Source organism: Sinocyclocheilus anshuiensis, unplaced genomic scaffold (genome assembly GCF_001515605.1).
Source record: "Sinocyclocheilus anshuiensis isolate Anshui unplaced genomic scaffold, SAMN03320099.WGS_v1.1 scaffold1418, whole genome shotgun sequence".
Classification (NCBI taxonomy): Eukaryota; Metazoa; Chordata; class Actinopteri; order Cypriniformes; family Cyprinidae; genus Sinocyclocheilus; species Sinocyclocheilus anshuiensis.
In genome coordinates, this window is record NW_015558607.1 from 108,129 (window position 1) to 118,619 (window position 10,491).

Here is a 10,491-nt window from a genome sequence, read left to right on the forward strand (position 1 = left end):
GACATCTTTAAAAAGACGTTCCACCCGTGAAGCTCTTCTAGTGTGCTGAAACGCATAGGGGAGATGGCCGTCTGCAACACACACAGGGGTAGTGCAGCCTGATGTGTGCAACCCACTCAACACGGGAAAACCACCGCCGCTGAAGCGCCGTACCACCAGCACGATAGCCCACGAAGAGCGTGCTTGACTGTAGTTTTACTACTTGTAGAAGGTCAGGAGCAGAACGATAGAACCGCTCGGCTCCGAAGCGAAAAGCTGAATATGCGCTGCATCTGCTGCCTACTTATACTCACGCTGTGATCAGCGGCAGCTGGATGCAATAATCGCATGCCAATGTGCATTGGCTCATTTAGTTTACACTCGAAGTAGATTGGTCTCTCTAAGCGAGATCCCAATTCGTCGGTTATCCGACGTGACGTCGAGAGTGACCGACTGAAAGGGAACAAGAGGGTGCTACTGTTACAGATGTAATGGGCCAGAACTTGTGCTGTTTATCTTCAAACTCCCAAATAGTGATGTTATTGTAAATAACCTTTTCCTAGAATGCTCTTTAGAGGGGCCGATGAGTTCTCAAACACATTCTTTTGCAATTAATTTTAATTATTAAATTCATTCTTATTTTTATCATCTTAAATTATTTAAAATGAATTTATCGAGTTAACACTGATAAAAAAGAAACATAACTGATGGCATTTGAGCACAAATAGACTTACAAATGGGTGAATAACTGGCAAAAAAGTTTTCTAATCTTTTAAACTTAAATATTAGATGACCGTCTTATAATAATGCATGTTCTTTCCGCTTGTAAACATTAGAATAAACTGTCTTTTGTCTAGATGAGCAGTACATCCACCCAGCACTAGTAGTTTCAGATTAACAGAGACAGATCTGTGCATGACTCTGTGCCCTTAAAACCAGGACGAACCGAAAGAACTCGTTTGTCCTGAACACTCTCCTGACAATTCATACAACCTCCCCGATCCATGTCAAGTCAAGTCACCTTTATTTATATAGCGCTTTTAACAATACAGATTGTGTCAAAGCAACTGAACAGCATTAATTAGGAAAATAGTGTGTCAATAATGCAAAATGACAATAGTAAACACTAATTTTTCAGTTAAAGACAGTTCATCATTGAATTCAGTGATGTCAACATCCAGCTCAGTTTAAATAGTATCTTTGCAATCACGTCAACGGTATCGCTGGAAATGAAGTGTCCCCAACTAAGCAAGCCAGAGGCGACAGCGGCAAGGAACCAAAACTCCATCGGTGACAGAATGGAGAAAAAACCTTGGGAGAAACCAGGCTCAGTCGGGGGGCCAGTACTCCTCTGACCAGACGAACCAGCAGTACGGAAAAATCAATTTAAGATGTAATAAAACAGACGATGAACACTATTAACAGCAATTATTAGCAACAAACAGGAAGTCTGTTTGTGTGACTGCACTTGTGTGTTTCAAAGTTCACTGCAAGTGCACCAAAAATAGAAAGAAATAGCGTGTAGGTCTCAGCATCAACCATATGAAAACGATTTTCTTTGAAGGTGTTTTTCAGTGGCAGGGGTTAATGAGCATGTCAGAGGGGGTCTTATGCACATACATGAGTGTGTGAAAGGGTTAAAACGGTTTTAGTCAGGGAGAGCAACCCCAGATTAAATGGCCAGTAGAACAATACCACGGATTTAGTTCAGATAACCCACATTAACAACCAGCGAGATGGAACCTTTTAGCCCCGAAACAAAATAATAAGTATCTTTACCACCAGCCTGTTAACTACCATCTGTTGGGCCGCTGACCAGACCCTCTGGCTTCAGCGAGCGTGTCGTTTAGTGTGGGAGCGAGAGGTGGCTGGAGGGGGAGGAAAGAAAAAGATTAAAAGAAACAGTCAATCTATTTCACAAAAGTGATTTATTTATAATGTCATTTATTTAAAAAAAAAAAACGTTAAAGCAGCATACCAATAATGGAGCCACAAAATAGATGGCAATGGCAATATGAAATTTTACAAAAATAAATAGTTACAATTATTCATATTAATTATTATCCCACAAAGTAATTGATCTTATTAGCCTAATATTGTTAATCAGATGCATAAAGCAACATATGTAACTTTGAGTTTTTAATCCTGTCTAGCCATGACTTTTTATTTGGATTCATTTATTTGGATTGGTTTATTTGGAAAAATAAATAAATAAATAATAATAATTTTAAAAAATTCTGACGTATATTAAACATCAAATATTTTCTGATTGGCAGTTATTGCAACACATCACATCTTTCTTCATTTTGACTGTGGACAGACATGTTACTTGATGCTGTACATATAGGCTGCTTACAATTGCCATGCAACCAAGCAACTTGGCACACAAACATAACCATCTGCATTTTGCAGCGGCTTCAAACATGGGTTATCCAATCAGAATTTAGAGTTGAGATGTTTTTGGGATGAGAAAGTACACTGAAGATCTACCAATTGCAACATAATGCAGCAAGTTCTGCTGATGCTTTTGAATAATGATGCATTTAATAATGTGCAAATAATGCAAGCCAAACATCCCTCTTTTGAAATTTTACTATCCGCATCTTGATTAAATGTGTGTTCACAATGTGTTTCAGATTAAATATAACATGGATAGCTGCAAATAAATCATTTTGATGTAGTTAAAATTTAATTCACATTATCAGTTCAAGTAAAAATATTGTATTATGCATTTAAAATGATACAACACATGGTGCTATACTAGAGCTCTTTATTGATTTCTGGTTTGGCAGCGTCACATCTGTCAGATCAATACAACAGTCCCCATCTGCCCTCCACCACATTTGAGTGATACAATAAATGGCAAAATAAATAATAACTTTATTTAATCCATGAGGCTGGCAGTTCTCCTTAGAGATTATTTTCTTGAAAGAAAGTTCTTAAGACACGTATCTACTTTAGCTTTACACACAGTAGATGCAAATAAAATCGGCAGATTTTACAATCACCCATTCAAGATGACAATGATTGTTAATAACGTAAATCTTTAAAGAGCAGCATTTAGGTACCATATATTAGGTACCATATCCATTATCAGCCAATATTAGATTTAAAAAAATATATATATTTTGTAGATTCAGCCCAAAGTAAACAAAATAAAAATAAAAAAGAGAGAAAAAAATTATACTGAATAATTAATTGTGCTGCTTAATTTCTCTATTTAGATTCTATCGCTCACTTAAAGCTGCAGTTCGTAAGTTTTGCCTCTTTGTCGCCATCTCTGTTTGAAAACCTGGAATTGCAGCTGTGTGCGGAATTATCTTCCTTGTGTGGGTTTGTGAGTCGGCACTGCTCCAGCGCGGATGAATCTAATGTTTTGAGGTGTATGTGTGTGGCAGTCAGTCACCGCACCGGTGTGGATATTTACTGTACTTCGCAATCACAGATTCTAGCCTACGTCTTGGAATATGACCCAGTTACGGACTGCAGCTTTAAAGTTATCTTTAAAAAGACTAATAATTTAATAACCTTGTTAAATATAATATTTAGCAAATCTATATATATATTATAAAATATTTAAATATATCTAAATATTTAATTTAATAATAGTACATACATTGGCATTAGTGGGCCATAATATGAAAATAATTGGACAAAAGAATTTAAAAAAATAAAATAATGGCACATAGTTGTTCTCACATATCCTCATGTTTGTAGTTTTTTTTTTTAAACTAACGTTCTCAAGTGAACTGTCATTCTCTTTTCAATATACTATGAATCAGGCCATGCTAATTCCAATATCAGACATACTGCTTAGGATGCAAATTAGGAAACAGTTTTAGTCGCCTTTTAGAACAGCCTGATTATAAGTAACAAAACAGCACATGTATGTAAGCATATGCTTATGAGTTTTTGTGTGTATCTGATAATGATGGTCTGTGCGGTTTATCCCAGCAGAGGCAGTGGGGCCAGATACAGGTTAACGCACTTTTCCACATGCCCTGTGGCTGTTTTCCCCCATGTTGCCATCAGTCACAGCTCAATGGCCAGTCCTATCCTCTTTCTTTTATTCTCACACATGAACACACTCGCTCTCAGGTGCGAGAGCCTGTGAGAGGTGCAGGGGCAGGGGTGGGAAAGCCTCCACTCTTTAAGGATGACAAACATCTGTGTAAGCCATCAAAACAGCTGCTGAGCTTTTCTCGCTCTCACTCTCCAAACTCAGCAACTCCTCCACCCCCACCACCGCTTGAACCGCTGTTTGTCTAACGCCCCCAAAGGCTTCCATCCAGGCCTCGACGCGGGACAAGAGCAAATGAGAGATTCATCATCACAGGAAGTTGGGGCTGATCAAAGCGCTACACGGGGCTTCTAAGTACGACCATTGCCTGGGTCACAGGGTCCTCCGCACCGCCCCTCTTCACATGAGTTGAGAAAGTCGAGATTGCATTTTGTTGTAAGGATAATTACTTTGCCAGTTAATTGCTTCTTGGAGAGGGAGATTGTTTTAATATTAATGTCTGAGGGGGATGTGAAATTAGAAACGTAGCTGGGCTTTGGCACTCTGATCAGAGGGTCTGGTGTGTGGAGTGAGAAGAGTCTCTTTGATTCTCTCCTGAGTTTTACAGTCCAGCGACCACATTGTTATTCCTGAGCTGTTTGCTAATGAGATTTCCAGTCAAGTTGAAGCCATGTCCCATCTTATAAAACTTAAGACCACTTCTTCTTGCCTTTTCCCAAAAAAGGCAGCAGGACGCCAGTAGTCTATCTCCCAGTCCCATCATTACACCAGAGAGGAAGGATTCTAGCGGGACGCTTCAGCTAATAGTGCTAGTCAAGTCACCTTTATCTCTAAAGCGCTTTATACAATACAGATTGTCAAAGCATCTTCACAGAGATAAACAGGAAATAGCGGAAGCAATTATGAAAACTTAACTATGGAGTTCAGAGTGAAATGCTGCTGGGCCCCAGTAAAATATTACTGCCAGATTTGCGAATTAATCAGTCTTTTGATCTAATCAGTCAAATAGGTTTGCAAAATGTCTGTGATTCAGTTTGATTCATTTGGACACTTCACTCACGCAACACAAAAACAAAACAAAAAAGCGCTGGATGAGGTGGATATTTACCTACAATCTATTGTATGAAACAAAACAAACAAATTTCTTTATCTGTCAACAATGAAGCAGCTCTTTATTGCACATACAGACTGTACTGCAGGCAAAGTCATTTATATAAATATATCCATGGCAGTAAAGTTTTTTTTTTTGATTCGATAAAAAACCCCGAATCATAAGACTCATTAGGTCATGTTGCATGTTTTTGATTCACTAAAAAGGGCTGACTCATTAGAGACATTTGGTCATGAATCAGACTACACTTATCACGCTGTCTGTTTTTGATTCACCAAAAATAACTAGCTTATGAGTGTCCGTATTGACCGTATTAGACATAAAGTAAAAGATTGCTTTTGTGATAACAAGTATCGATAGCACAACTGTTCAAATGAAGATCATGAACTGAATTCACTCTCAATTCAGTTTTGAGTTCATTTACAGAACATTCATAACCATGCTATGTATTTGTCATTCCAGAAAAGCCCATTTTTGTGTGAATGTGGCCCCTGAAGTACCATTTTCATGGATTCTGTCCCACTCAAGCCAAAGGAAAAGGCAGGGAAGGGGTGTACAAACGTAGAGCGCATATTCCCCAGACTGCAGTGGAGCCACACAGTGGGAAGTGAATGAAAGTAAACATGGCATGTGGAGGGAAAAAATATGCTGAAATCGCTTTCTCTAAAAAAATGATGTCTGACGAAATTTGGGTGACCTCCTGGCCTTTCCCACAGCCATAGAAATCCCAGAGTCTGCAGGCCACAGCCCGCCACTGCAGCGGGTAAACCATGATACAATTCCTCTCTCTGTCTCTCTCCCTCCCATGCTGTTGCATTCTTTCCTTTTCTGAGCCCCACTCTCCTTACATGTCCTAATTACTTTACTTCCATGACGATAATGTGTCTTGCTTAACAGCATGGGGTTCAGAACAAATCCCTAACCAGAATGTTTGTGGAGTACCTAAACTGTGCTGCTTTGCTGTATAAGTTCTGTAATAGAATGACAAAAAAAAAAAAAACCTCCCTCTTGGCCGACCTATAACCCAAAGAGCAGTAGCTACAGTAGAGGTGTACTGTGAAAGCCCCTTGGTTCAATGTCCAAAAAGTCAAAGAAACCGAGAGAAGGTCCATGACCAAAAATCCATGATGAGTTGTCCATTGGTTGACTAATCCAAAACATCCGTATCTATGACAACATTACTGTTGAAAAGAGAAAGAAAACAAACAGAGTTTGAGCAAAAGGCTGTTTATCCAACAGTGGCCTAAATGTGCCTGCTTTGATTTGGTGAATGAAATCTAGTTTAAAACACATGTGCCAAGTTCTTGTAATCTTTGCATTTATATTGGTTTCATGTGATTTCTAAACCTTTTAAACCATTAAAAAAAAAAAGAGTTTGTTTACAGACTTTAAAAAATGTTGTGGTGTGTTAAAAAAATATAACAAATTATTAATTTAGAACTTAGAACTGTTTTTTTTCTTCATTACTGTATCAAGGCCAATCACGTATAACCCTTTTAAATTTATGCCATCATTGTATTAAAGAAATGGTTCACACCAAAATGAAAATTTTGTCATCATTTAATCACCCCCCCTGTTGTTCCAAACATGTATGAATTTCTTTATTCTGTTGAACACAAAAGAAGATATTTTAAAGAATGTTGGTAACCAAACAGCTGTTGATAGTTATTGACTTCCAAGTATTTATTTTCCATGGAAGTCACTGGCTACCGGAAACTTTTTGGTTACCAACATATTTCAAAATATTTACTTTTGTGTTTAACCGAATAAAGAAAGTTTGTAACAACTTAAGGGTAAATGTAAAGTAAATGATGACAGAATTGTAATTTTTGGTTGAACTATACATTTAAGTCATTGTATTTTGTAATGTTTAAAAAAAAAAAAAAAAAAAAAAAAAAAAAAATATATATATAAATATATATATATATCATGTCATGTCATTGACCCACTTAATATCTCCTATTACTGCATCATCTAAATGGAAAAGAGACATGGATAAAGAGAGAAAGTTCAGGGTTTGTTATATCACACTTGAATATTCCTTTGCATTTATGTCACTACTTGTGCTGTATCATTCTCCTAGTTGGATTAAAGGGGTCATATGATGCGATTTCAATTTTTTCTTTCTCTTTGGAGTGTTACAAGCTCTTGGTGAATAAAGAAGATCTATTTGACTCACAGCCTGTAAGTACGTTTCCATATTTAAAGAATTTGCCACTGACGATTCAAACGTGAGTTTTGAGCAGTGTAGAGTAGCGCTTGTTGTTTGACGGTCTGGCGCTTCTGACTCACAGCCTGTAAGTAAGCTTTTTTATATTTAAAGAATTTGCCACTGACGATTCAAACGCGAGTTTTGAGCAGTGTACATTAGCGCTTGTTGTTTGTCGTTTCTCCGATCACAAATGCAGACATGGTTTTATGTTTACGTAGCGCGATACGCAATGCAACGCTTAAAAAGACAGTATAAGTCATTATAATCAGTAATTATGTCCCCACTGGATGCAACAAATGCCTCATTTATAATGGGTTTTACTGGTTTTGTCTCGTTGCGCCGGGACACGGCATCACAGTATGATAAGGGGCGTAACATTTCCGTCACACGCTTGAGGTATTCGGCCAATCACAACGCACTGGATAGCTGGCCAATCACAGCACACCTTGCTTTTCAGACCGATGAGCTTTGTAAAAATCGACGCGTTTCAGAAAGGCGGGGCATAGAGGAGCAACAATAATGTACATTATGTGGAAAATAATGTGTTTTTTGAACCTTAAACCGCATAAACACATTGCATTACACCAAATACACAAAATAACGGTGCTTTTTAGCAACGTCATATGACCCCTTTAAGATATCAATTTTGAATAAAGAGTTTACATTGCCCACAAGTAGCCTCATACAGTGAATACACGGTACTCATAATCAAATGTACTTGAAGAATGTGTTTAATTTTCAGACTAAGGTTTAAGACTAAGGTCTCATCAAAGACCAAAACAAGTACATCAGGATTTTAGTTGGGTTCGGATAAGTTCAGACAGTGTCAGAAAACTTTAGAAGACTGAACAGAAGCTATTGAATTCTCCTCCATAGACTCCGTCTGACTGTTTAATATAGGCTACTCAAGGCTGTCTGAAATGCAATATACATGCTCCATTCTATTGAAAGCAATATAACTTTGAACATCTAAATGAATAATACACTGCATATGAGACCAGGCTGAGAATATTGAATGTTTCTATGGCATTGAGGAGAGGAAAATGATGGGAAATGTATGTGACCAGTCAAAACAAAGCAATAGACATTTCCTCACATCTGATTGGCTGTGCCTCCCAGGCTCTTGCTCACTCTCCCTTCCCCCACTCAGCCCCAAAATGAGCAGAAGTGCTCGCGCCAGCTCCCAGATTTCTGCAGTCTAAAGTCCAAAGCTGTAACAGATTTACATTTAGGGGAGGGCCATTGTGTATAATACAGAGCGCTGGTCTAATCTGAGCTGAAAAGGCTTTAGCCAAGCATTAGATTGTCCTGATCATAGCTTTGGCCAAATAACGTACTCTTCCTTCTATACACAGGCCCTTTATAAAGCTGATTAATGAGAGAAAGACTGTAAAATGTCTAGCACTGAGCAGATAGCACTCAGACCGCATTGGTAGGCCAACTTCTTTTTACTTTGAGGAAGTTAAAGTAGGTCCTGTCCAGGGTCAGAAATTCATATGGGCGATAAAAGGACAAAAAAGCTCCAGTAATGAACTCTTTTTATTTTCATTTAATTATTTATTTATTTATATATATATATTTTCAAGGTATTTTAATTATTAAAGAGTTATTAATTTATAAATATTATTATACCTTGGGGAGTTGAATCACATGACATTTTATAACCTCAAGGAGCATTTATCATTTATAATATCAGGACAGTTTTTTTCACGTTGATTTTTACTTTATTTCAGAGGTGTATTCAAAAATTGTAAGTTAATAACAAAACAAACTTTAACAAACTTAAGTTAATACAATATTAATAAAGTTAAAATAAATGGAAAATGGAACTATAATCTTAGATTACCCTGGGGAAAAAAGCAAAACAAAACAAGAAAATCCGTCTGGCTGAAGTCAGTAAGAGAGACATGTGGTGTTTCAGGCTCACAGACATTAATTTGTATGTGTGTGTGTGTGTGTGTGTGTGTGTGACTTGACTCCACTCCCCTGAGAGTGTGAGTGTGCACACTTCCCCTAGAAGTTAAGGGTTAGGGTGTGCCACTGCCGCAGTATATGTACAACCAGTCCTCTCAGTACTCTTCTCTCACGAGAGGTTAGGCAATTTAACACACACTTAACCTGTCACTGAGTTCATACCAGACACATATGGTCTTACATAATGTCTGAGTCCTATTCACAAATACTCATTAATGCATACCATGCATATACCCTCCAACACAGCCTCCAGCACAACCTATTTTAACTGCAAAACCCTTTTCAAGATTTCATAAAAACCACTGATTCAGCATCTGCCCAAAGGTAGCACTAGACACTCCTGATCGGCACACTTAGTGGAGATCTTTACAAAGGCTCCAGCACAGCTTGGGCTGTACGTCAGCACTGAACAGAGGGCTTTGAGCCATCACTTCCTGTGGGGCAGTGGTCAGTGTCTGTCCATCCCTGACATGCTGGAGCTCCGAGAACCATCTGTTGTCCATGCTCTCTGATCTGAGAATGTTTTTCTTAAGACAACACAACCAGACCTCTGAAGGTACAGTAAAATGTTCATAATTTCATGTACTCAAATATGCATTTCTGGACTTGATGTCAAGACGGACAGGATTTGGTGGTGAAAAACAAGGACCCAGAGGAAAATTGTATGCTCAGAGGTTGCTCTTTTATAGTTATAATGGAGTTGTCAGATATGATTATCAACTTTGTCTCTTGCATTGCTATTCTTGCTGCTAAAACAATTGAGAAATTAAAGAGATCTCATTTGTGATTTTTCCATCCTATGGGGACGCACATTTCCCTAACAAGGTCTACTTTGTGGTGTGGCACCATTTCACAAGCTACAGATGGCGCGAATCCTGCTAGCGTTGCGCAAAGCATAAGGGTTGTTAATGACTCTCTGCACTCTCAAAACAATTCCTGAGAAGAGCCCAGGCAGGAGGCTTGCACTAGTTGGACGGGTTGAGCTCAAGTCACCTTGATGTCTAGTTTTCAGAGCCAGTCTGTGGGCAGGAGAGTGGACAGAAATGACAGTTTAATGTGCAGCTACTGATACCAGATTGACAGCTGGCATGCTGCTATCAGTACTGAGAAGTTGCAAAGCTACTAACTTAACCGCATTTTTTAGCAGAGTGATAGCAGCCTAGCTTTTAAAATGAGTAGCTATTTTTTTTTTTT

General features: G+C 38.3%; 1 protein-coding gene across 1 annotated transcript in view; it reads right to left on the reverse strand.

The window, feature by feature from the left end:
- Positions 1-1,757: 1,757 nt before the first annotated feature.
- Positions 1,758-10,491, reverse strand: part of LOC107680274 (renalase-like) — a 62,110-nt gene continuing 53,376 nt past the window's right edge. Inside the window, exon 7 of the mRNA XM_016476100.1 lies at positions 1,758-1,847. Within this exon, the coding sequence (XP_016331586.1) occupies positions 1,773-1,847 (75 nt within the window). The 3' untranslated portion in view covers positions 1,758-1,772. The remainder of the gene's footprint in view (positions 1,848-10,491) is intronic.